The sequence below is a fragment of the Falco naumanni genome, chromosome 4 (assembly GCF_017639655.2).
Source record: "Falco naumanni isolate bFalNau1 chromosome 4, bFalNau1.pat, whole genome shotgun sequence".
In the NCBI taxonomy this organism is placed as follows: Eukaryota; Metazoa; Chordata; class Aves; order Falconiformes; family Falconidae; genus Falco; species Falco naumanni.
Genome location: NC_054057.1, coordinates 76,874,124 through 76,901,905, shown reverse-complemented (window position 1 = coordinate 76,901,905; position 27,782 = coordinate 76,874,124). Strand labels below are relative to the sequence as shown.

The 27,782-nt window shown below is 43.0% G+C and overlaps 1 protein-coding gene across 10 annotated transcripts; it reads right to left on the bottom strand.

The window, feature by feature from the left end:
* Positions 1–1,036: 1,036 nt before the first annotated feature.
* On the bottom strand, positions 1,037–27,540 carry GLYR1 (glyoxylate reductase 1 homolog). 10 transcript variants are annotated; one of them, XM_040591173.1, is made up of 18 exons: positions 27,454–27,540; positions 25,834–25,915; positions 25,341–25,377; positions 24,065–24,144; positions 16,030–16,168; positions 15,187–15,429; positions 12,041–12,127; positions 11,055–11,111; positions 10,038–10,043; positions 9,880–9,930; positions 9,667–9,740; positions 7,736–7,835; positions 6,495–6,605; positions 6,090–6,191; positions 4,828–4,990; positions 4,188–4,367; positions 3,564–3,688; positions 1,037–3,205 (listed from the first exon to the last, which is right to left on the bottom strand). In XM_040591173.1, exons 5-18 carry the CDS (start codon positions 16,114–16,116, stop codon positions 3,131–3,133), a joined length of 1,461 nt encoding a protein of 486 aa, XP_040447107.1. In that variant the 5' UTR covers positions 16,117–16,168; positions 24,065–24,144; positions 25,341–25,377; positions 25,834–25,915; positions 27,454–27,540; the 3' UTR covers positions 1,037–3,130. The 10 variants fall into 10 exon arrangements, with proteins under 10 accessions (XP_040447107.1, XP_040447102.1, XP_040447103.1 ...); XM_040591168.1 differs by lacking the exon at positions 25,834–25,915 and having other exon boundaries at positions 27,454–27,535; XM_040591169.1 differs by lacking the exon at positions 25,834–25,915 and having other exon boundaries at positions 6,090–6,188; positions 27,454–27,535.
* Positions 27,541–27,782: the final 242 nt, after the last annotated feature.

The window sequence follows — 27,782 nt, the reverse complement described above, 5'->3', positions numbered from 1 at the left end:
TCTTTAAAAAGGAGGGAGTCAAAAAAAGCAAATTGCTAAAACAGAAATCCTCATTAAAAGGAGCTTTACAGAATTGTCAACAATATTAAGACAACATTGACTAGCCAGTTTTATTAGAGCATCTCTCAATCCACAGCTTCCCCCCCCTTCCCTCCCCCAAATCTCAGGCCTAGGAACAGATTTAAGACCCATGTTCAGAGGCTACAGACATAAATACAAGAATCTGAGTGAGACTGACATGAGCCAGTCTCACACGGCATCTGAAATAATCTGGTTTTCACCATATCCATCCCTCCTCCTCACTTCACATCCACTTCAGAGCTCTCAGTCCTCCTCTGCTCCTCCCTGGCTCATTGGTGACCGTGCAGCTGGCTGGGCAGCACCGTGCCACCCCCCAGGGACTCTATGTCCACCTGCCTCGTCAGAAAGATCAAGTCAGACTTTCCCAGGATAAATTAGTGTGTAACTAGTCTGCACCTGCCACTCCCATGTAAATGGTGTGTGGGTACTACAGCATTTCTGCAAAACAAAACCTGCAGCAGCAAGTGGCCTAGGGAGTGGTTCTCACTCTCACCAATACAGTTCTTTGCATTCACTATGAAATACACACCACAAGACTTGTGAGCTCCTTTTGTATTCTCCCTCCATCCAGAGGCACCACAAAGTAAAAAAAAAACCACCACAGGGAGATCCTCCATTACCTTTGCTCAGACCCATCCACCTTCATTCTGGCCCAAGAGACCTCAGCAGAGACAGGTTGGGGACACTGCTGCACCAACTCAGCACAGTTCCACTCTCAACTGGACCGAAGACAGTACCTCCCTCTTCCTCCCCAAAGGTTTCTTACACTACAAAACCTGTGGGTTTATCTCCTGCCCCCAAAAAAACCCTTTTCCCCCCCAAGATGCCCTCAATATACAATCCATGTAAGTGATTTCTTAACTGCAGCATGTTAAACCAAGGACTTCTGATGCTAATAGCGGAGTTCTGGATGGGGGAAGCGCAAGTGTGTCAAAGGCAGGCTAATGGCTGATTATCCCGGGTAAGTTACATGTGCCTTTAATATGAATATCTACATGCAGGGTGACAGCTGCACTGCCAAAGAAACATGTATGTATAACTAGCATTGTCCACACATACCACTGACAAACAGGCAAAGTGATGCCTAACAGATCTACTACTAGATGTTCACCACAGGACATAATGCATAACACAATATTAGCCCACAAATAATAGTGATCACAGGAGGTGAAATATTCAACAAAGTAACATTTACAGCATTAGGCGCTAGATGTCATGATTTGTAATGGCCGTTTGATACTTTCGCTGTTTCTTAATAAGGTGCCCCTGAACCATATGCATGTGCTGCACAAAGCAGGATTGCTAAAAAATCCTAACCTACAGGAAAATTTCCCTACACGGCCATTAAGTTCCTAGAAAAATAAGATGGTGGGAGGGGCAGACCTCACGAATGTAACGAAACATGGTCTAATTTGAATTTGCTTTCTTTGCTTTCAGAATCCCAACCCAAGGGAGAAGATTGTGCCACCGAGAAGTGATTTTAGCCAATAAAGTTTTACTGGCGTTTTACTAACTCTCCAATCTAAAATGCAATAACCCTCCTAAAAGGCTAATACTGAGACCAATTTAAAAAAAACAAACAAAAAACTGTGCATTTTTAGAGACAGGCATCCTTTGGACTCTGGGCTGCTCTTTCAACAGTGAGAGCATCTCTGCTTTCTAGCCTTGGCACCTGCAGGTCAAGTCCCACATTTCTAGACTAAAGCTCAGCAATGGTCTTAGCCTCCCATTTTATTTTCTAGTCTTTTCACAAGCTGGTGTCTGGCCACAAGCACAGTCACGGATACAGGAAGATGTCTCATGCTGTGCTAGTGTTGCACCCAGAGTAGTAATACTAAGAACGTATATGGAAAATCTGACATGTATAAAGATCACTAATCAGTACACAAAAATATCCCTGTGAGGTAGGTAATCATCACCCACCTTTAAAGATGGGCAAATAGGCTAAGAGATACAATGACCATGCAAAGGCCAAAGAGAGCGTGGAAAGGAGCTCAGGATTCTCAGTCTCTTGGCTCTACTATCATTCTTCTCGCCCCTTTCAGATTCATCACTCTGCTTGTGACATTAACTACAATCCAAGACACCTTTGTAATTATCGACTGTGGCGGGACTGGGAAGAAAAAGAAAAAGAGCAAGTAGTAAAGCAACGTTAACTAAGGCCAGGAGCAACCCTAAGGTTTGTTCCTTCCCAAAACAAAGTATCTCTGGCCCAGTTTTAGGTTATGTTTCTCTTGCAGTTTTCTATGCAAACATGTTTGTTTCCAATGCCGTTTGTAGGATGGGCAGCTGTGATTAGCCTTTTAGGAGGCTCATTTATACTGGCATTCTCTCATTTTCAGTAAGGTTTGCGTTCCCTAAGCTATAGTTGTCTGTACAGGGGAAGACATGGATGCAATCCGTTCTTCTTAACAGTACAAGGAATTCCTCCATCAAAGTGCTGGGGAAGTGGAAGTTTAAAAAGAAACAGAATCAAGGTAGCGTTGCATGCAACCCCATTACCTTCTGGAACTACCATTCTCCTCCATGGGAGGTGCTTTGTTCTCTAACAGTGGCCAATTAACAGGAATGCTCCTCACCTTACTTAAGACCAGGGGCTTTAGTGATATTCACAGGTAGATGGGATGTATGTCACCTGTCCCCTTGACGCAAAGAGTCCAACACACGCATTATTTCACAGCAAAGGAGAAAAGGGATCATTAGAAACAGCATCTTGGACAAGCATACAAAGAGAAAATTAAAAGCAGCCAAGCAGCAGATTTCTGGCAGAGTTGCCTCAGAGCTTCTGAACAAGCTGCCACTGTTCTGTTCCATGACTGTCAGTGCATGGCATGGATTTTTCTAATTACACTGCAACAATCCGAGCCCCCTCCTCCCCCCCTTCTGCCACCAGGGGAGGGCTCACCGCAGCAGCTGCCTCCGTGGCAGATCTCAAAGTCTGTGTATAAAAGGAAATGGAGAGACAGAGATGGACTGGTCCAGAGTTAAAACCCAGTATCATAATAATATTAATCAATAATCATAGTATTAACAGTAAGAACGGTGCGGCCTAGTGGATGTAGGCTCTGTACACTGCAGACATGTCGTTGTCCGATTGGTCCAATGCTTTTGCTCGTTTATAGACCTAGAGAACAGAAATTAGAAAAGAATCAGTGTGTGCTCTTGTGCGAAGCTTTTCCCCAGCAGAAAAATTACTTTGCTGACCATTACAAACCAGAGAACTGCACAGTATGCCAAGTAATCAGAGCAGCACAGATCAGAACATACCACGTCATGTTGAGGCCACCTGTATTTACTAATGTGACCTTCTAAGGGCTTCTACAATCAAAACAAATCCATTTAGACGGTACTCAAAATATATTTCAATTGCTGTTCCCTTGTCTATGAGACTATACAATTTTTAGATTTTTGCCTCTTGTTGACAAATGGCTCTACTGAAGAAGTGCTGAGTAACACATATCTGAACACTGAACAACTCTTACCTCATTGGCAGCAGCTGCCATGGGAGTTGGGTGGTTGACAGAATCACCCAGTGCAATAGCTAATCTAAGATCCTTCTGTATGTATTTCAGGTAGAAATCAGGTTTAAAGTTTCCTTGCAAGATATCTGTTAAGAGGAATAATGTGCAAATAATAAGCATAACAAAAGTAAATCAAGCCCACCCTGCAAAGGCATGCAATTCAACACCAAACTTCCCTTTCCCATGCTGATCACCAGGAATACTGCTTTTAACTCTTCTGTTTCTCTGGTCTCTATCTTCATCTGGCCACAGCAGATAATGTCACTATTGCCCACTGACAAAGCAGGCTCAGATTTCTAAGCAGCTTGCCCTCATTTTCACTTGTTACCCTGCCCAATGAAATCCTCACTGTGAACTCAAGTCCTAAGCAGGCTGTGGAGAATGCAGAGCTTGGGGGGATTCTCAGAAGTCCTGGCTATGAAGGGGAAGGAATGGAACTCAGCTTTTCATTTCTGGAATGCTTAAAATACCCAGAATCCCAGGCTGATGAAGATGGGACAGTTACTTTCTCCCTCCTGCCATTACATGAAACGCTGCTAAGTTGTGGCAAATGTCCTACAATAAAACAACGTAAGAGAACTTTACTTTGGCACTTCTGGTCCAGGAAGATGCTGGCAAGTTGTCCCTGATTGAGGATATCCAGAAGGGTCTGCTGGGACTGGCCAGTCACTTGAGCCAAAGTCAGTCCTTCTGCTATCGTTGCCATGAAGCTGCCTTGGACCATGTTCACAATCAGCATCATCTTGGCAGCATTGCCTACTTCACCTGGGAGCGAGACAATACCATTGGGCATTCCTCCAGGAGAGAGAGAGCAGCCTTGCTCCCCCATCCCACACAGTATTAACACTACTGGTCTCTTCGTATCAAGCTCTTGGCAGCTCTCCCTTCCTCTGAAAGACTTTAGAAAACTTACCCATTTTCCAAGCACTCTAAGGAAGGGAGAAATCATAGCAAAGAATGATTTAAAGTAAAAAAGCACCACGGATCCTCCAAAATGAGCCAGTATTTGAAAAACAAAACTTAGGCTGAAGGCTATGAAAACAGTCAAGTTCCAGAAGAACAGGCCAGTTTCCCATACTGTCCAAAGAGACAAGTATCAGAAACACACAGGCCTCGCAGACTCCTTGCTGCGTCCTTGCACTGTAACACATACTCGGCAACTGTCCTTGCAATTCCCAGTCCTTGCACTAAGAAACTGCTCGCAGGCCTTTCATATTTTAATTACCTAGAAAAAAAGACGTCTTCCCCATTGCTTGGAAGCAGCTACTGCAGTCCTCATATAAACCCCTGTCGCCAGCTGCCAGGATCACAAGCATCCCATCATTAGATAGCTGCTGATTTCCTGAGACTGGTGCTTCCAAAAAGCGACCACCCCGGGACACTATCACCTGGAAAAAAAGCATCTCTGGTTAGCTGCGCATGAAGAGCACGCACTGATGCTGAGTAGGCTGCACAGCAAGAACACTGTTCAGGGCATTCCTGTCCCCAAGGACAGAATTTTAAAGCAGAACAAAAAGCTCAGACATATAAACAGGAAAGGAAAGCACTAACACGTGATGTGCTACATCCTGCAAAGGATACTCGAGACCAAAAGTTGCTCTCACACTCCAGCAATGCTTTCCTGCATCCTTCACTACTGTGCATGTTTTAAGCAGCTGAACTTATGTGCTTTTTCTGTGGCACCCTGTAATGGCCAAGAAACCGGTGCCAAAGTTATACATGTGATGCAGGAATCTCAGAAGACTGACTGTTACGATACTTTCCATTTTCCCCAAAGAGCAAAGGCATTTGACAGATTCTATGATCTCTTCAGCCAGAGGTTTACTAACATGTATGACTCTTCATTCTTCAAATTCATGTTACATGCTACTGCACGACCAATATTTCTGCTTAAAACTTCACCAAAAAGTTCACTACCTCCCCTCGCTTGCGCGACACAACACGCTCTGCCTTTAGGGCGGATGGCAACCATCAAGATGCCAAAGAGGAAATCAAAGATACCACATCAGAAATAATCAGAACCCTTCTACAGAAATTGTCTCTATGATATTTCTACAAAGTGGAACATGAAGACATTCTTTTTCCCCCACCAGAACATTTAAATTAAGAAAATTATACATTTTATCAATTTCAGGGCAGTACTAATCCAGACAGTGCCTTCTCCTCCAGTTTGCTACAGAACACCAATCTGGCTATAAGTACTTAAGGGATCAAAATTTGGCTGGCTGTTTACATTAGTGCCAGCTAACACACCTGCCAAATCTACAGGCTTTGTTGTTACCACCAGGGAACATCTCATCCAGCTCTGTCTGCTGGTCAACGTTTGACAGTTTATTTTGTCTTAATTGCCTGTGACTTCAACGTCTCCTAGAAGAAGCCTAAAAATCTTCAGAAGCATCCTTATCAACAGCTTACTGCCTGAAGCAACAAGAACTGCAGTACTGCTGCTGAATCACAGGTGTTATAAGTTCAGTTCAACGTGATTACCTGGGCCAGCTCCGTGACTGTATCTGCATCCACAGTGGACATATCCACGTAACACTTCCCGGGGCGAATACCCTGCAACACTCCACTCGGACCAAGCACCAGCTGTGGGGAACAGAAGAGCGGTAAAGCAATAGGGTGTCTGCAAAGAAACTCCAATCCTGCAGGACAGCAGTTCAAGTGAGCCTGGCACAGCAGTGGCAGACTCCTAGAGAGATATCAAAACCTATACCCCAGGGATTACTTTTTAAATGTATGACTTTTATTGGGACATTTATTTTCACATAGCTACACAGCCCAGCATCTACAATGACCCAGGCCACCACGGTTAGTAGGCATCAGAACCGGCATTCATTGACAGCATCTTGTAGTCTAGCTGGTGGAGGAAATATAAGAGCTAATCCTTACATCCTTTGCTGCTTTTGGATCTGACACACAGGCAAAGGTGATGTCACAGGTGGAGACAACTTCAGCGGGGGTTCTTCCCAGCCGTGCCCCCTCCTGGATGAACAAATCACACTGCAAAAGTCACAAATCCAAATGTAAGAAAAATAAAGTACAGAGCAAACATATTCTCTAGCATTTGCTGAAAAACTCTGCTGCCGGACCCAGCTCAAAAGGATTCAGGCATACTAATTACATAGCAACTGGGTTGTCTTCTGTTGGTTTCTGTCCCCACACACACAAAGGGCTCTTCTGCAGCTTTTCTGAAACTCCAAGTGAAGAACTTCAGAAGAAAGACACAGGAAAAAAAAACACTTAGGTGAAATGATAAGAGATTGAAGGTTGTGGTTTTTGGAGGAGAGATGAGGGAAAAAAAAAGCCTGGTAAACAGCCACAGCAAAAGCTGTCACTGGACAGTAAACAGGAATATGTGCAGCTAAGTGACGTTTCAGTGGGCTGCTGCTTCAAAATCTTAGCTCCTTCTTACCCCATTCCCCTCATACCATCCATGTTTTGCAGTTAAAAAATACCTTTTAATCCCTTTTAACAAAGTAGTGTCCTTCTTGCCTTTGATATTCCACGATGTCATCTGAGTACCACATCTCACTCAGTTACCTCTTTTCCTCCTTCACTACAAAGGATAACACTGGCTAGTATGTTATGTGTAATATAGGCTCCATTTTCTCTTTGAATACACCTGTAAAACCCTTCTCCTCCTGGTCTTACGGCACAGCAGGTTTTCAACAGAACCTTTGTAACCGCAACATGAACAGCACAATGGATGCATAGATGAAACTGTGGTCAAGCCCCAGCACTTGTGGTTTTGATCAGCTCCATGACACAATGACTTGGGTATTTACATCAGCAGTATCTCCGGAGGCACTTTACAATGCATTCCTCAACACATATGCAAGGTTGTAATTTTTCTGGCAACTCTCATCTCATACAAAATGGCAATGGGGTGGGGACTGTTCACACAAGACTGACTGTACTGAGACAGACTACAGCTTCATCTAGTCAAAAGTGGCCACCAACAAGCACCTAGGAAATAATAACAGAACAAGGTGGCAAGCATATACTTGTGTTTCTTTGGCATCCTCTCCCAGGCACCACCGACTGGTGACCCCAGGCTTCCCTGAGCTAGAGGTGGTAACTACATGTTTAGAAAAGATTAATTATCATCTGTACCTTAACCACATGCCTACCTTCTCAGCAGTTCGGTTCCAGACAGTGACGGTGTGACCCATCTTCAGTAAGTTGGAGACAATGCCACTTCCCATCAGGCCAAGTCCGAGAAATCCTATCCTGAGGGGAAGAGATAAACATTAACGCAACAAAAAGCAATTGGAGTCAGCCTCTTAATGGTCTTGGAAATGATGAAGACCAAACCTACAGCACCACCAGCAAAAAAAAAATCCCAAACCCAAACATGTTCTACTGTGGCCACAGCTAGAATGGACAGATAATGAGCTTTAAATACCATCTTGCTTTTATTTTGCTTACCAAGCATCCCTAAGTTTCCTGAAGAAAGTCTTTAGTCTGCTTCAGAAGACTACCTAAATATTAAACGTTTGGATGGGGTTTTTTTGAAAAATTTTGAAAAATTTTGAGATTTTTTTGGTCTGGGTTGGTCGATTGGTTTTTAAATTGCTGCTCCTGTGCTTTCTGTTGCCAGCCATTTAGAGACCAGCAGGTGCTTCTCTAATTAATCTTCTGATTTTTGAACTAAGTCACATGTACAATGACTTGCTTATATTATTGGACAATACACTACAATCTTTATTTTAATAAAGCCCAGCAAGGACCACTGGGCTAAGCATCACACACAGATCAAAGACCCAGCCTCTGCTCTACAGCTGCAATTTTGGACAGACACAGAAAGGAAGTAAGAAGCTAGTACAGGTTGCCACGAGTGACAATACAATAGTCCCAGATAGATACCAGCTGCCTTCCCCATGCTTCCCCTTACCCTGCCCCACAAAGCTGGCAACAGTTTTGCTCCCCCCACCCCCTTCAAGAAAAAGACAATGTGCTAACAAGTTCCATCCCTACAGTTACCTGCAACAGGAATTCTTTTGTGGTCACTGCTGCAAAGCTCCTTCTATACCTCACGCAGCCAGCTTCGTACCAAACCCACAATTCTAGTAGGAGACTCTCAAGTGTTCAGCTTACATGTCTGATGTAACTTTACAGTGAAATCTGCCTGGCAATCCCCGAATAATTCTTCAGAATTAATCACACTACAGATGCTCTGTGGCTTTTGCAAGCCACCTGCACTCTTCCAGCTAGCCATGCTGCTTTTCGTTAAGAGCAAAGTAATTTAGACAGGTCAGAGCAAGTCACTACAGGCTCCTTACACAGCTCAAACAAGGTCCACCTATCTCCAAGCCTCCAAACAGAGGAGACAGCCCTTCTCTCCCAACCCACCTCTGAGCCACACTTTCCTGAAAGACTGTTTTACCTGAACAGCTTCATTGTTATTTTGGTTCCCCTGGAGTACAGTTGAGAACTGACATCCCATGAGAACGACCCCAACGGCAAACAGCAAGCTCTGGCCTGAACTCAATTTGAACAGAGCGGAAGTTAAGAGTGAAACAGGAAGCTCAAGTTAGGCTCCTCTCACTCTAGAAAGGAGAAGGGGGACATTAGAAAAGACCAGAAAGCTCACGTGCTACACAGTAAAGCTCTTGTGCTGGGAGAACACACCTCCCTCTTCCTCTTGTCTTCTACATGCTCAGGAAAGCAACTAAATAACCCCCGTCAACTGCTAGGCACTACTGCGGAAAGATACCCTTTTATCTTCCTGCCTCGTACGGCACTCAGAAATACTGCTGCTTGGTGTTCTGCAGTATGCGCTACAGGAAAAGGGCAACTGCAGAAAGGCTCCGAACTGCACATGTATCCAGGCCAGACCTTATTCTGAGTTCTTCTGCTGTACAGTCCCTGTTTGTTTTTAGCTGCCTCCCTCCCGCCCTGCCCCCAAGATCAGTTTCACACAAGGACAGAGGAGATCTGTAGTTTCAGAGGGAAACGTTAGGTTTATTTATTCTCAGTGACAAGCTGGATAATGGCTGCACGTATGAGCTGGGAAGGAGAAAAAGGAAGGGAAATGGCTGAAGTGCGTTGGAGATCTTACTTTTTGTCTGTAGGCGTGATACTGCCATTGACTGCTGTGCTGTCTGCTGCCTGGATGGAGGTGGATCCTGTTTCCTGGGGGGGAAGGGGGGGGGCAGTGCAGGGGGAGAAGAGGGGGGGGGGGGAAAAAATAAAAATAGAGTGCACAGCTCTGGAGGAACTGCAAGCCCTCATGACAATAAAGAAAATCCATCAAACCCAAGATCTGCCTTACCTCTTCACAAACCTTCAGCTTCTTTGTGATGGCTTGATAGCAGACAGCTGGCTGTATGGAGAACACAAAGCATTCAGGGGAAGGACAGTGCTGCTTTGCTCTGCTGAGCAAACAGACCGTATCCTTCTTACATAGAAACAGGCAGTTTGCCCACTCACCACCATCTGCAAAGCAGGAGAACTCTCAGGTTTCCCACAATGGGAGAAAATAAAAAGAAAAATGTATTGCAACCCACTACACAATTCTTTTCCCACCCCGCCCCAGCAAGTCAGCCTATCTTCTGATACAGAAGCTGCCAACTTTCTGCAGTTCATATGACAGACTCCCCTAAAGGGAAGGATCCAGGGCATCCCTACTCTCACATTTAGCCCAGACAAAAAAAAAAAAAAAAAAAAAAAAAAAAAAAAAGATCTCTAAAGCCTGGCACAGAGCGCCTTGCCTCCTATCTATGCTCGGTATGTATGCTCGGTATGTCAACGCTGGTGTGGAAGCAAAACCTTTAGTAATTATGAAAAGGCACGTGGCTTTCAACAAATGTTAAGGTGAAGGCTGCTCTTTCCCATGCTGCTTATTGTGAGCTTGTCTAGATTAAAACTGTTAGCTGTTCTTAATCTTTCTGGCCCTGCCCAAATCCTCAGCTAGATATAAATCCTTTTTCATTTAACTTGATCTTTCCTTTTCCTCCTGATGTTCACTACTGAAGATAAAATCCTGCAAGACTCTGACTCTCAGGAGATAAATTGGCTATATTTTACATGGAGCTTTTCTGGTCCTGGAAATTCTCCTGACATATTCAGTTAATTGACAAGTTCATCCAGATGAAGGAACTGGTAGGACAACCACCAGAGACAATCAAAGAACCAGGTTTTTAAACAGAAACCCAGCTTTTCCTACCCTTCAATGTTCAGTCTACAGAATTTACTACAACAGATCTGTCAAATCCCAGTGCTAGATAATCTTTAATTATTTAAACTATTCACTGTACTCAATGCTAATCATTCTAAACCTTAAGGTTAGAAAGTAATTGAACTACAAGATTGCATGTGAGAATCTAATTGCTGTTAGCCCCCAAAGAACAGAATTCCAGAGCTCTTGACATACACTCCTTGTACTTAGTCCCAGCAAAGGGCAAGATGCCAAGCTAGACAGAATCATCTTTTCTGCCCAGTCCTCACCTTCTCTGTCTGGCTCAGCAGGAAGTGGTGAAAGTGTGGATCACTGTCCTTCACAGGCTACAAAAAGAGAAAGTTCAGGCTCAGAAACATTTCCTGAGTGTCACTGAGCAACCACAGCACAGTTCCTTCATTCTCCCCAAGCTGCATGAGAACAATAGCTTAAGGTGGAAAATATAAAATGCATCAGCTATATCAAGCAGCCTGTTTCAATTAAGCAGTTTACATTGTGTTTTGTTCTTGAAACCAAAGTCATTCAAGTCAAATTCCTGATTTTTGGACATCTGTAGGAAAACCAAACAGGATTATGAGAAAGATTAACATGGGAGGAAGAGATCTCATATCCCACTTCTCCCTCTTCCCAAGGGAATGAAAACGCCTATTTTCCAGTTTCCAAGGCACTCCTTAAAACAGCATTCTGGGAATTGGCTGAAGATTACACCTAGCACCATCATATGCTAGGCAAACTCATATTAAAAGCAACAAGGACTGTAGGCCCAGGTATCTCACCTCCCTGATGTGAGGGAGGTGCGCTAGCCTACAGTCACACTGCTCTTACTCTGCTTTACTGATCATTTATTTATGCACAAAAATGAAAGGTTTCCAAAAGCTGCTTCTGAGGAAAGTCAAATGAAACCACCCATGACAGAATCGAGACAGGGAGAGACTATCTGCATCATCTCCTTCCATTTGGGGAAGCCAGTCCCAGAAATACTTTTGAAACAAGAAGTGCAAAAATGAGTGCAGCAAGTTAAGTGTGAATCTGTAAATGGTTCCACCAAGACTGAAATCTTACTTGCCAGCATACCTCTTAATTGCTCAGGATATTGTCTAGCTTTGTTACACTACAGAACGACAGAGAGAGAACATCTTATTTTGTTCCTACAGGAGAAAGATAAGATCTCACTATTTCACAGCCCAGACAAAAGGCTGTAGATTTGCTTTCACAAACTCAGTTCCTAGATTGCATACGTTGTAAAGTTTCTCACCTCACTGACGCTTGGTGGCCATTTAAATCCAGCCACTGTTCCAGTCATCACTCTCTTCACCGTACTCGATTCTGGAATTGTGAGGTCCTGAGAAGATAGAAGGAGGATCAGAAAGAGCTTACAACCTGGCTCAGTGGCTGGCCACAGCACGTTGATCATATGAATACACATACAGCTCTGAAAAGCACTAGAAATGCCTTTCATTTCACATGCCTTTCCATGAAGTGTTTGTATTTAAACACACAGTGTATTATCAACACAGGTGAGGTGAAGAAAACGTGAACTACCAACAAGGGAATTCAACCGCAGTTATGGCTTCTGGAGACTCCATTCTTTGCATATAAAAGGAATCATTGCGCTTGTGTCATCATGCAATGAGCAGAAAAGTAAATGGACATTTGCTTTGCATCAGCAAATGGACTGATCCGTCATTTTCCTCTGGTGGATGCAAAAAACCTAAATAAACGGGTGAAGAGTATCTCCACAGTCAGAGATCTGAACTCTTCTCATCCTCCTCCGTCATAAAAACAGTACCCTACCTGTTAACAGAACCTTCAAAGCATGAGGCTGGCAGTCACATCTGCTCAAGTTTCTGCACAGAATCCACAAGACAGAGACTGATATGTGGACGGCCCCATGGCACTCAACAGCCCTTGTTTTGTAATGTCATGATAATACTGAATGCAGGGGGGAGGGGTACTATTGAACAGGTAGGTTAAAATTTATCTTTCTTATTTCCCTAAGATCTATAGGTTAAAATAGGTCTTTATGCTACAAGTCATAGACATATAGGTCTTTAAGCTATATGAAGAGAATGTGCAGGACTTCTGCATAGTGTGCGTTATCTTCCTGAAACAAGGGTTCAGAACTGGAATCACATTATCTCCCGTCCAAAATTACTTCCTGAAAATGCACGATACACCTTAGTGTCCACACAGAACCACAAGAGAAGAGCACTGTTTGCAAAAAAAGGTAAGAGCAAGAGTCACAGAGGTAACCCAGACTGACGCAACTGTTTCATCTATTAGCAGGGACAATTTAGACATCAGTCTCCAACCCTGAAGTGTCTAGGGAGAGCCCTGCACACTAAAATTCTCTCCTTAAGAGACCATGTCGCTGTTTCAACTAGTAAAGCGTGGACGAAACCTGCTCTGATACCGGTGAAATCATGCTGGCCCTTTGAAAATATTCATATAACCTTAAAAATGAGAGTATATGAATGATCATGTATGCCTTCAGAGCATTTCTTAACAGAGCACACCTCAGCAACAACTAGATTCTTGAATTTCATGCATCCTTACTACCTGGAAAGCCAGAACTTGGACTGTGATGGGGCAAAATAACCCAAATCCCAGCAATGCAGTAATTCAGGGCAGCGACATGTATTTTTTCTACTGTAGGTTTAAGAAATTGGGGAAATCATGACAATCAGACAAGACTATGACAAGATTTTAAAAATATTTCTCAGGCTGAAAAACAGTATTAAGGCAGTACTTTTACATTTTCATGGCAATTTCTTTAATTGTCAGTACATTACTTTCCAGAAGCTATAAGGCTACTTTCTTAGACTAGCCTGCTTGTTTTCATCATCTATGGCCAGACATTTGTCATGAGCTGGCCACCTCTTTGTGATAAGCTGTTTAAACCCACTTTGCTTGCAATATGCCAGTAAAATAATTTGTACTACCACAATTAACTCAAAGCGCTCTGATGCCCTTAGGTAGCTAATACAGCAAAACCTAAGCATGCAATGGTTAAGTAATGCAAAAATCCAAACTCTCCCAGTCATTAGCTTTGATCAATTTGGGAATTAATCTAGCTCAATGACAAAAGCATTTTGCAAGTGGAGAAAAGGTCCCGTGGCTTATTGTAACAGAGATACGTCAAGATACAACATCCTCACAGCAAGACCCTTTGAAAGGTGAAAGTATGTTGTTGGTAAAGTGTTTTCCCGCATCAGTCAAGTCACAAGTTCTGTAATTATTAGTAAGAATTCACAGATATGCATCCATTCCTCCCCTCCAACTCCCCCCAAAAAGGAGAAACTGATGGGCTCTGTTGTACAGCCTGATTTAACAGGAGCTGGCTCTAAAGAAAAGAGCCAGTATTTCCTTCGTAGCTAATGTCTGAAATGAACGGCTTCATTTTACTACATCAAGAAAGAGTCTGCTGTTCAACTGGTGAAAGCCAATCCATTCACAGTTTTGGAGATCAAAGACTACCATCTTGACTTGCATCCTGAAGTGCACTGAAAGCAAAGATTGTGAAACACAGCATAACGTGATCCCTTCGAAGCACAGGTGAGTAAGCAGGCTGTCACATGGTGTTATCAGCTGAAGTCTCCCAATGGTCTTCAGGTGTAGTCTCCAATGGAGCACGCGCATTGTAATGATCCACTGAAATAATTATCCATTTGGAAAAGGATGATCTGGACCGTAACAGTGAGTTCCACAATAAATAAAAAGGCTGCTACTCTAGATGGGGTAGAACAAAGTATTGGTGGCTATTGTTGCTGCTACAACATCCAGAAATAACAGGGAAGTAATGGGGATAAAATAAGAATGCTCCAAGGCTGGAGCTTTGTAACGGAGGATGGAAATATATCCTACAGCACAGAAGATGAAATGAATACAATTAATTCTTCTGGTGGATTCCCCAGGCTACAAGAGTTTCTTCTTTAAGCCCTAACCCTTTTAAGAATACCCCACCCTCTGTAAGTACTGAGGGTGAAGCTAACTGACTACTCATCGCTTAATCATATGAAGTAGATGAGATGGGAGAAGTCTGGAACCATATGAAGACCTGCATCTCTTCACTAAGCCTTCCTACACAAACTGAGAAGTGCACAAACACCTTGAGAGGTGGCAAGATGAAAGGTGGAGTCTCACAATACAGCTCTCAAAGCCCTCTCAAAGATATGACTAGAGCCACTCAAAATAACTGGTAAAAATTACAGGAAGAATCAACAATATGCTTGCCAAAGGTACCAAGCAGCCAAATGGTCTAAAAGTAGTAACATGGAACAGCTTTAAAAAAAACTGATACTGAACTGACTCTTCCTACTGGCCTGTTAGTCAAGGTGCCAGTCAACCCTAGAGTCCAGCTGCAAAGTCCACAGGGCACTGGCGGACATGCACAACACAAACCTTCTCATCCTTGGGTGGACGCCCCCGCTTTCGGGGGCTCTGATCCTGGGCTCTTTTCAAAGGTGATTTTGATCCTCTCTCTGACGATACAGAAGAGACCCTCTTTTTTCCTTCCCCTGTGCCCTTCTTCAACTTCCCTTCAGACAAACTGGCATTGCGTTTCTCTTCACCAGCAGATTGCTTGCCTCTTTCTTCACTGGAATTACGCCGATTCTTCTCTTCATTGGAGTTATGGGAAGACGCCTGAGAGATTACAGAATAGAAGATGGTAAGGAAAGAAGAGAAGAGCTGGAATGATTTCATGCAAAACCAAGGATGTGAAGGACCCTGTGCTGATTACTATCAAGCAAAACGACAGCACAGTAATTTGAAAACTATGTATTTGTTAGCTCTTTGAAGTCTGTGAGTGAAGTTCCTTGTTAGTTCTCCTGCAAAAACACATCAGTTTAAGTAAGCAAGTAACAGAACAGGCCACTTGAAGACTTGCTGGGAGCACGTGCACATATATGCACTTCTAATACACTAAAGACAAGATTAGTAGGTATCAAATTCTAGCTCAAGACTTAGGACTGATTTATCAAACCATTGTAAGCAGATCAATTAGCCTCTTCGGTTTCTTCATCAGTTTAACAACACCTTTTTTCCCACCAAACAAGACTGAATGGGAAAGAAGAGAGGATAGGGGAAAAAAACACCCCAAAAATGACCAACAACAAAGAAATGAAAACAACCCTCCCTCCTCAACTTGCCAGAGGCAACAGACTCCTTTCACTAAAAACGAATCTGACCATCATTCATGCTAAGACTTGTTTTGATGCACACAGTAAAAAAGAACCCACTCACCTGGTCCTTGCCTTTGGTTTTTCTAAGAAACTCCTCTACAGCATCCACAGCTTGCTGGAAGCGCTTACCCTTGTTAATCTTTATCATTTCCTCTTTGTGAGGGTGATAAGGCTTCAGCTGCTCCACTTTGATCCAAGCACTAGAAACAAATAACAACTAAAGTTACTTATATTCTCCAAACAGCAATTTTCTCCCTTTTAGAAACACACAGATACACTTTTTTCCCCCAGGGCAACTGATGATAGCAGCCCAAACTCACTTGCTTTCTACAACCCGAAGGGCTGTGTGATTTCTGCATTCACGGAGAACTTTCTTCTGGCACTTTTTCTTGGTTTCTCTATCAAGTTTTATATCCTCTTATGCTAGCAGTGTTCCGCCCTAAGCATTATTCACATTCTCTATCAGGAAGACAGCTTTTGGATGTGACCATAGGTACTTGTCTAGAACAAAGGCAGTCTAGTGACTGCCCCTGTATCACCAGGAGGAACACCTATGATCATGTGCCTCCACACAAGGTAGACAATAATATAAATCTGCTGGAGAGGTGGTTTAAAGTGGAGGCCACATAACGATTCTAAGCCATCAATCCCCTTGTTCAAAAATACTGTGCACACACAAGTGTCTGCAAAAACTGGAGACAAAACCCCCAAATTACTTATCTCACAACAGAGCTGACCACAAAAAAATGTGAATACGTTCATCAATAAGCTGTGGAATTTGTATTTCTGATGTATCTTGACATTCTGCATGAGAACAACATTTTCCTTTTTGAGTAAGAAGAACCACTTTCTTCACCATTGATACTTTAATATAAACTAGTACAATAGCAGAGTAGTAACCTTACTGCAGTCCTATAAGGAAACTCAAATTACTTCCCTGTTTCCACTGCTGCTAAATAGGACTTCCTGACATTTACCAAATGGCTAAGTAGGGTGACAACTCCACTTTCCTTCAGGGTGACAAGCCCTTCTACCACTCCTTCACCGCAGCTTAGGGGAATGCCTTCACTTTCAACACTTCTTGTGGCTCCCACAGAAATTAAGACTACCTTCCTCTCTCCAGGAAGGGAGATTAGACTACCTTCCTCTCTCCAGCCCACACTTACCAGCCATTGTTACAAAGCTACTTCCATCCTACTGAAAGTAGACACGAATTAAATTTCAGACAAGCTTTTCCTGAGCTAGGATGGCCAACAGCGCTTCTTACCATACAACAGCCCACCACACAGCAAAAACGAGTCTAATTGATTTTCTCTGGTTCCAAAACATCTGTGTTACAAACATTGACTGGACATTACGTATAGGTTTGAAAATGTTCTCCAGTGCAGTCTAGCTCCTGCAAGCAGATGAAATGGTTTAACAGCTGCCTTTTCAGACACTGTAAGCATCATGTCATACAGCTAAACTGAAAAAGGTGAAAAGAATAATAACAATAATAATGCTTTGCTGGATCTTGCTTGTCTTCTCTTCATGAAGCAGTAAAGCCCAGTAAACTCTTTCATAAAAACATCACGGAGATCTTTCTCTTCACTGGCATTAGTTATTGTTTGGAGTCAGCAATCAACTTTTTGGGTTGTATTTGGAGAGATGAGGCCTCCCGATAGAACTGACTGCAAAAAATGCTAGCATTCTTTCCACACTGCCAGTATAGCCCACACCATTGATTCCACCATAGCCTGGAAGCAGAACCCAGTGCCCACACAAAGCTGAATTATTTTGCTTAGTTTACATCATCTTCGTAATAACTGATTTAATGTAATATACCGGTTACTACTTTCAGACTAGAGCCTGCCGTCCAGCAGTTATGCAGAGAATCCCTCTCAGGTGCCCAGACATTATAGTAAAACATATCTTAAAATTCTTATACTGTAAAGCTCTTCTGCGTGGCACTCTGTGACAAAGCATCCATAGGTACTACACAACACCAGCCCATGAGAGACCTTTCTATTACGTATATAAAGGAAACAAAATTTTTGAGTACATTATAATAAAGCATGTTAAATGTTCTTGCCACATTTGAATTTCTAAATAATATTTTCTTCTATCAAGGCACTCCCTTAGGTTTCTGCACATCCTATTCTTCCTCACTGCACATGCTCATTAGCTTCCTTTCTCGTTACTTTTCCTTTGGTATGGAGAAAGCCTGAAGAACAAAGTTTTCTGGCTCCTGGCTTCAAATCTGATCCCCCAGGACAAAGAGCTAGATATCTCAGAGACAAACTAATAAGCAAAAAACAGTCTTAAATGTTGCCTCAGGGTGAAGAATAATAATAATAAACAACCAATGGTCTTTTCCTTTCCAGTTTATTCTTTGTGTCACCTGCCTTAACAACCTTCTGTAAGATACAAACATGACTTGACACCGAATGTCTGTGAATCATTTGTATGCATCATTTCAAATGCTTAAAAACAAAATCTCTCATGTTTATACACAAGATTTCTCTCTGTTAAGCCAATAACCTCAAAGCCAATGAAGGCTAATATTTAGGTAAGATGTCCCTGGGATACAACATATAAGAGGTACTACTATTTCTCTCCTGACTCAGCAATGAATTAATGCCCTAAAAAAGCATTAGTGACATTACATTACTGAAGATGTCATATTTAAGATGAATTTGTATTCATATTTCTGCAGAGAGTCATCTGGTATTGAGTCACCTGGTATTCGTAAAAAATGGGCTAAATGGAAAATGAAAAGATACAAGACAGCTACATGTTAGTAATGGGTTTCTCTGCTCATTTCTCCATACCCTTCCTCATCCCCTCCAAAACATTCTCGTAAAACCACTACTCATAAAATCTACGTTATATTCATGAACAACAATCAAAATTTAGTATGCTTGTAAAGCAGAGGCAAGTATAAATGAACGTGACCTGGAGCTGCATGGAAAACAACAGAACAGAAGCGATGCAAGCAGAGATACCAGATTCAAATCCATGAAACGAGCTTAGCACAGGCAAGGAGACTGTAACTCCCCAATGCCCAAGCCACTCTCTTCCAGTCTATCAATTCCTGAAAATAAATCGGTGAAATAGAAGTGGAGGATATCCATAAATGCTCAGTTTTTGCAAGCCTTACAGTTAGGGATGAAAAACAGTGGCACTGTTATCTCTGAATTTCTATTACTTACTAGTCTGGGGAAAATCTCATAAGCTTTTACACAGTAGCAGTTCAGATGCCTACTCTAAATGTTAACACAACTGATTTTGGAAGTCAAAATAAAATTGATTGGTTATCCCAGTGTCTGTGAGCACATAACAGAGAAATAAAGATGGGTTTCCTGCTGTTGAAAGGAAATGTCCCAATTTTCATCAGTAAAACAACTCAGATATCTGAAATCTGGAATTTGGTATGTAAACTTCTTAATGGAAAAAAAAAACCCAACCAAAAACCCAAACATAAATGACCACGCTAAATTAGAATAAACGTCTGTCCATGCAGCTGAAAGGAGGGGATACTAAGTAAAAGAAAACAAACAGCAGGCCAATACTGAAAGAAATTCTAAGTATTAGATTTTTCAAATGTGTGCAACAAAATTTTCCAGAGTACTTACGCATCCAAAGATACCAGTAAGAAGTCCAAAAGTTTTGACTACAGTAATTTTCAGCTATGGCACTCTGCCTGCAGAGATGTCTTAACATCATTCCAGCTGGCTCTGCTATACAGCAGTCTGGCTACACTAACACACAGCTCTGCATGGGATAATTTGCCTAACAGAGACACACCAGCAATGTAAGCTAACCCTCCTGTCAGTTTAGCCATACCCTCTGGCTCCTGACATCGCCAGAGATTTCCAAGTCCAACACCTGGCAAACTTACAGCAACTGTTTTCTGATGTCAGGACCTGAAAGCACATTTTAGAAATACTATATCCAGCAATTTCTCTCTCCTTGAAAAGCAAGGAGGACAGTGGCAGAAGGGTAGGTGTTTGCACCCCAGCAGGATATGGAGGATGGGAAGGCAACAAGTGCGGTGCTAAAAATCACTGTGCCTGATGGAAATAGGCTGCAGATTATTATACTTATCTTGGATTGCAAGCTTCCTCCATTTTTTCCTCAACATATCAAGTCAAGAAGTGCCCCTTGACCCCACCACATTTAGTGAGACTATTTAGTTCTGTACTGATGCTTCAAAAAGGCACAATGAGTAAGAACAGAGTGCTCCGGCTTCCTATTAAGACTTTTGGTATACATAACTTGCAAGACCAGACCACTTGGCTATTACAGATTATCTAAGCGGGGAAGAGGGTGGGATGGGAGGTGAATGTGCATGTGTGTGTGTACACCACACACCTCTGATAACTGCAGGACTCTCCCTAGTATTTCTACAAAGCACAGTATAGAATGATACCTTCAAAGCAATGATTATTTCTTTATTTTGAATATTATTATTTCAGTTCTGGCAAAGTCATAACGAATTCCCAAGCAGGACATGAGATGCAAGAGTGTTTTGAACCAGACGAAGCACACCAAGACAGACCTGCAGGCTATGGCTTGCCAGTCTGTTAGTTCTAAGAACTACAAGCAATAAATGCACATACATAGCAATGTCTTAAGTTCTTACACTGCAGTTACTTGACTACTGGAACAATCTACAAAGATTTCCTAGGACTAGACTGTAGCTTGGGAAATAAAAGGGGATCTTAAAAACTATCTGAAAAGCACAGTTAGAAACACGGTTAGGAGGTTAAAATTCCACTTCTATTTAGAAAGACTAAATTTAAATTGTTGTTTACATATAACTGGATGTTGTCTATGGGCAGGAAACATCATCTCTCCTCGATTTTAGATGAAAGACCCTTTTAACGTTTGAGAAGAGACACTTGAGGAGAAGAAACCAAACCTCCCAGGCAGACCAGAAAACATCTCCCTATCAATTTGGAGAACAAGTTAGTAACAAACATTACGTGAGTATGTGCATCACAATTCAATCAATTAGAAATGGACATGGATATTATATTACTACTATGAACATCAAGGTGGCTTTCGCTGTGGTAATTAAGCAAATTCTTCTTCCATGGGTAGAGAATCCTTATCTTCCAGAAAGCTCTAACTAGTTAGACTAACTTCACCAACACAATAAACATAAAGAGCACAGAGCTCAGTAGAAATCTGATCAAAAGCCAGGTCTTAAGAGCACAGTCTGAATATAACCACGCTCTCACTTTTATGTTTTTGGCCAAAACTACTTACAGCCTTTCAATTAATGTATTTCCTTAGTCATTGCAGCATTGCTCTGGGCCAGTAAGTATTTGTATTCAGCTCACAGATAAAGCAAAATGCATTTTCTTCTGCGCTGCATCCTAAGCTATTCAGGATTTCACAAATCTCCAAAACTTACCTATACACCACACCAAAGCCACTTCCAAACTCATCAGTATGGTTTTGTTCAACCCTCCACTGCACTCAGATGCACGCACACCAGTTCTTACTTTTAAGCAGCTTTCTCCCTAATCTTTGATATGGCAAACTGGAGCCATGTAAGTCAGGAGGAAACAATTTTTACCTAGCCTGAAACCGTGGCATTTCTGGCCACAGCATTCACCTGGAAATACTCAGAAAAAAACAAGACTATAAAGTCTGAGACTGCCTACCCATTGACAAACTGGCTGGCAACCAAGCTCAGAGGTTTGTGAGAGGGATTCTACCCAGCAACTAGCATCACCTTCACCTTACACACACTGAACAATAGGCAAATAGCTTAGGGCAACGTGGGGAATGGTCTGGAGCAGTCTTATGAGGAGCAGCTGAGGGAACTAAGGTTGTTTAGTCTGGAGAAAGGAGGCTCAGGGGGACCTCACTGCCCTCTACAACTACCTGAAAGCAGGTTGTAGCAAGGCGGGGGTCGGTCTCATCTCCCAAGTAACAACAAGCAACAGGACAAGAGGAAAGAGCTTCCAGTTCCCCCAGGGGAGGTTTAGACTGGGTATTAGGAAACATTTCTTCACAAGGGTGGTCAGGCATTGGAACAGGCTGCCCAGGGAGGTGGCGGGATCACCATTGCTGCAAGTGCTTAAAAAAATACATAGATGTGGTGCTTAGGGACATGGTTTAGTGGTGGACTTAGTGCCGTGTTAATGGTTCCACTTGATCTCTAAGGTCTTTTCCAACCTAAACAATTATATGATTCTGTATCCAGATCCTCACGTGCTAAACCTCGACACAGTAAGGCTGTAAAAATGGATCAGTGGTATAGTAACGTCACCTTACAAACCTGAAAGTCGCAGAATGAGTACAGTGCTAGGAAACAGAGGGAATGTACACTAGAATGTCAGTATGAGCAAATGTACCCATCACACCACAGACTACAGTCCATGATGGAACTTTGCATCCTCCTATTTTCATTATGTAGATTACTGACATTTTGTTTTGCCAGCTACGTATTTCCACTTACTGTTTATACACACCTAGAAAAAACTACTTGCAAAACATGTTAGTTTACTAGCATAAAATAAAGGGATTGTCTCTTCACGCTCACATTTTAAGTGAAATGATGTAAGATTTTTCCTGATTTGGTTCGTTGATTATGTTCTAAGCACACTGCTTAGACCACCAGAGCTCTAACCACCACACTCTTTTTTTATTCCAGGTCAGGAAAGAACAGGCACAACAAGCTTCTCTCTCATCTATAAATATTATTTTAAAAGAAGAACAAAGGGGGTGGTATTTATTTCTATTTAATTTTCAGGTAGGGTATGTCAGTTAAAGAAAGCAAATTTCTAAAACATGATTATCTAGCGGGAAATGATTAAATAACATAAGCTGCCGATGGGGCAGGGAGGGAAGACAGGACAACAACCACACTACCTTACAGTGCCAGACGACTGGATTTTCCCTAGCCAGAGCTCTAGAATTGTGTGATAAATCCCGATTATTTTGCAGCTTTGAACTCTTCATTTGCAATCATGCTGCTAATCTCAGCTACAGTACTCCAGACACATGACCACTTTTTTCAAACTTGTCTTAATACAAAACGTCTCTGCATTTGATTCAGTAACGTGAAATACAAGAATCAAGAACAATCAGGATAGAAATAGTCAATCTCAGATTCTGAACTTGATTAGATCAAATAGCCCTGTTTGACAATGCCACCACCAAAAAACACTGCCTCAAATCAATTTTCACCTGTTGGAGATCCAACAAATGTTCCTATTAGTATGCAGCATTCACTTCTACTCCTTCTACTCCACCAAGTTTAGAGCACAGTTCTTAATGGAAAATTATTTTTAAGTATTGAGCAAAAGAGTTTAGCGGTCAAAAATAATTTCCCTAAAAAATACCCATTAAATGGTCTCAGCTCTTGTTACCTTTTTTCCAAAAAGTAAAGAGTTTTCTAGTCATCCGCAGATGTTTGTAATTTTCTCCCTTACTGCATGACTTATGCAAAATAACAAAATAAAGGGAAAACTGAATTATTAGCAAAACACTTTTTAATTTCATGAAATGCCCAAATTCTCAGGGTTTTGGTGTTCCCGACTCCCCTTCCCCCAGTTTCTAAGTACCTAAGACAACTACGATTTTCTATGCCTGTTTAGAACCAGTAACTTCTACTTCCAAAACGTAGTCTGCAACAGTTTGGGCTTTTTTAAACTGTAAAGTCTTCCCAAAGCACAGCAATAATGTTTTCAGTCACCAGGTATGACAGTATATTCTTTTATGAATGGCAAGTGTATAGCTGTTTTATTCTTCTGGCAGAAAAACAAATGCGTACTTTCAGCTTTACCCTTCTTATACATGACTACATGCTAAAATCTAACCCAGTCATATCACACCAACTCCCTGAAAAACGGCAAGCTACCAAGAACTTTCCTTCACAGCGGCAACTAAAATCCTAACATGACTGAGTACATAAGCCTCTACAGTCTTCACACATCAACACCAGCAGCTACAGCATGCAATAATAGTTAATTTTTGTGTAGATCAAAGACAATCCTTTGCCAAGTAACATTGCACTGTCTTAGCAAGTATTTCTTCCACAAAATATACATATTATATGGCACAGTATTTTCACCAGATGAAAACAAGCAGGTACATACTGATCTTCTGTTCCAAAAAACTTCACAAAGAAGCACTTTTTTCCACGAGGTTTCTTCAGATCTTTAGGTGGATTAACAATCTGAAGGTAATTAGAAGTAAAAGTTAAAAAGCACATAATGAAAATTGATACTCTGCAATTTTACTGTCATGTGTTACAGCCACTGTAGATTTATTCCTCTTTCTTAATCTGACTAGGAAGAGAACTTGAATCTGTTATAAGTCTTTACAGTAAATATGTAACCCATGTATTTCCTTAGATATGGGTATGCTGCAGCAGAGTGAAAAAGTACCCAAACTCCACTTGATACATCACTACATTCTTAGTGAGGTTTTCTTGTCCCTATGCCCAACAGATAAGCTAGCAATCTTTTTTTTACAAATTAGGAAGTCAAATAGCATTAATAAAAGTTTGTTCCGCTTAGGTGACTTTTAGAAGTTACATTTAAAGCTTTGTCTTTACTATAAAGTTTGAAATATTAGCAAGGAGAAAAAGCTGTCATTCAGTTACACAGGCAACATCTGAAAAACTGGAGGGGAGCCTGGAGTTAACTTGATCCAATAACCAAACATCTATTGTTGCCAGCCACATTGACAACACTGTTCCCTGCCGCATGCTGTTACCTCAGCATGCTTAGTCCTCTCACCTACACCAAAAATAAAAACAAAATTCTTCCAGATAAGTAGAAACAATAATGGCATATATAATCCATTTTTTAAAATCTTTTTTTCCTTTCACCAGAAGTAACCCCAACCAAACCAGAAGAGAACTATGCCCTACCCCCAGGAATTATTACTCAAAAAACACAGCTCTAAAACAGTATCCTGAGAAGTCAGGCTCTTGATTTCTATTATTTAACGCAGTGCATTTAATCAATTTATTATAGGAGGAAAGAAATCTGTCTTGCAGAAATTGACAGGGATTAAATAGCTACATATGGAAAACAATCGGTTCCAAAGCTGGATGAACTTCTCTCTGTTGCTTCTCATTCCATCTGAACTAACAGCTGTTAGTGACAGGCTGAACTTCTAGATCAAATAAAGCCCTAAGCTGGTTCACAGTTTAGGTTTGTGGGGTATATATTTAAAAAAAACAAAATACCCCACATTAATCTTCAACTGAAATGCTTTCAGACAATGCTTTCTCTGTATAGAAGGAAAGAGCAAAACCAAAACAAACAAACTAAAAAAAAAAACAACCTAGGAAAGCAACAATAAATAAATAAATAATGATTTAAAAAACAACAAACCAAACCACCACAAACAACAAAACCTCACCTTTCCTGGCCATGGAGGATACCGGCCCAGCTTCCCCCTGGAGAAAAAAAAAAAGTTTTAGGCACTAGAACCAGAAAAAAAAATAACTAGCTCACATCTACCTTTTTGCATTACATTGTATTTTTCATATTAAGAGAGTCACAGTTTAAAGTGACCTACTGTGAAAGGCAAGGTGCGCAGCTGGCACGCAAGCGTTGTATTGTTAGATACTGGCACCCAAACTAAGCCTCAAAACAGTCTGCATGAACTCACTGGACTATCAGAATTTAAGTGAACTGAACAGCAGCAGCATAGCTGTCACCTGGAAGATACAGTGCTTATTACTCTTATAAGACTGGATATTCCCTCACAAGGAACTGAAAAAGACTCTTGATGCAGGCAATCAAACCAAAGTTCAGGTCGGTAACTTATATCCATCCAGACAGTACAATCTAGTGAGCAGAGCAGCCACCGATCTCCAGCTCAGAGAGCTGAGACTCTTAGTTGTTCTCACAGGAAAGCATTAATGGCGGGGTCCCCTGAACAGGTGTTCCATTATCACATTCTTCAGGTGCTCACCACCACAGCAAGACGTGCTAAAGATACAAAAGAGCCACAAAAAAAAAGGCAGAAAAGTTTATTTCCTACACTTGCGAATGTTTCCATTATGAAAACTACACAAAACTATGTCTTCACAGAGGAGAAAGAGACATCAGTCTCAGCCCTCAGCACGGTGGCTTTCTCATTATCTTTCCCCTGTCACTGGGGCTACAATACTCTCAAACCCTTATCAGTCACTGTCTTGCAAGAGACTTGGAAAGAACCTGCGGAGCCCACCAGCTCCTGAACCAAAAATTCTCAACAAGTGGCACTGCAGCCCCTCCTGGGACAGCAACACTACACAGATGATGCAGTAGCGATGGTCATGCAGGAACACTGCCAAGAGCTGTTGCTGTGATCGTGTCTCATATTCACTGCTTCCACTCCTACCGAAGAAGACATTCATCAAAGCCTTTCATATGTTACTGTCTTATTGTTACAGTTCTTCTGTGATGGCTCTAGGGATAGTGCCTGCCCAGGTCGTCATGTACAAAACTAAAGCAGGATAATCTGCATTCCAACAGTGACAGCTGTGCACTCCCCAAATCCTCGTTTAAAAAAAAAAAGTTTCCTAAAAGGAACCAATCTTTACTTCACTATATAAATTATACAATTTTACAGCACTGTCAATTTTTCAGGTGAGAAACTGCAGTTGTCACAGTCTGGAGCACACACTTCTTTTTGTCTGGGATATAAATATAAGTGCATGCACTTGCGTATTGGGGATTACCTATTTCTTGCAGGCCCTAGCCTATTAAGTACAGCAGAGCCTATGCACTTAAAAATCAGCACTTACAGGGCTCACTGGAACCCCCCCAGTTCTCCTGATCAGGAAGTACAAAATCACAGCTCTCTGACTATTCGAGGGTAAAACTGGAGTGCGAAGGGGAAATGGCTTCTGTGAGCTTCAACAGAGCCATCCCAACCTGCAGAAAACCACTTTTCCCGGATTGTTGCGTTGCTTCATTAAAGCACTGCCCAGAGACGGTACCGTCGCTCTCCCTCAACACCTACTAACTTATTTATATCCTTTCTCGCCTCCCTTGGGTGAACACCGTATTTCTAACCGAGCCCCGCAACCCCTCTGTCCCGCTCCATCTTACACAGGTTCTTTTACAGGCCGCCTTCGGTGCCGGTGAGCGGAGCGCCGAGCCCGCCCGCCCTCGGCCCGCTCCAGCCCAGCCCCACGGCCCCACACCGCCTCCCGCTGCCGCCCCCCCTCACACGGCCACCAAGGGACGGCGGCGGAGAGCCCCGCCGGCCTTGCCAAGCCCCTCCCCGCCCGCAGCCACACCCTGGAGTGCCCCGCGGCGACAGGGTGACAGCGCCGGCCTCGGCCCGGCCGGGCTCGGCACCCGCCGCGCCGCGCTTCCCCGAGCCGAGCGCAGCCCCGCCGCCGCCCCGCCTGCGCCTCCGCTGCCGCAAGCGGAGTCTCAGTCTCGTTCCGCAAAAGACAGCCGCCCCGCGGGCCGCCGCCGCCCGTCGCCGCCGCCCCGCTCTGCCCCTCCGCCGCGCGGCCTGCCCTGCCACTCACCACACCAGGTCTCCGAGCCTCAGACTCACGGCCGCCATCTTACCGACAGAGCCACCAGCCGCACCGCGCAAGGCCTGCCGGGACAGGACGGCACGGCCGCGGGGGGGGGGGGGGGGGGGGAGCGCGGCGGCGGCGGTGATTGGGCAGCTGCCGTCACGTGGCTGCGCGGGCTGTCACCAGCCGCTCCCCCGCGGTACCGTGCGAGCGCCACGCCCGGGGGCGGCTGGAGCGCGGCCCGCTGGGGGCGGCCCGGGAGGCCTCACCGCCCCGCCCGCCCGGGAGCGGCAGCCTGGCGGGGGAGCTCCGTGTGGGGCGCATCGCGGTAAGCG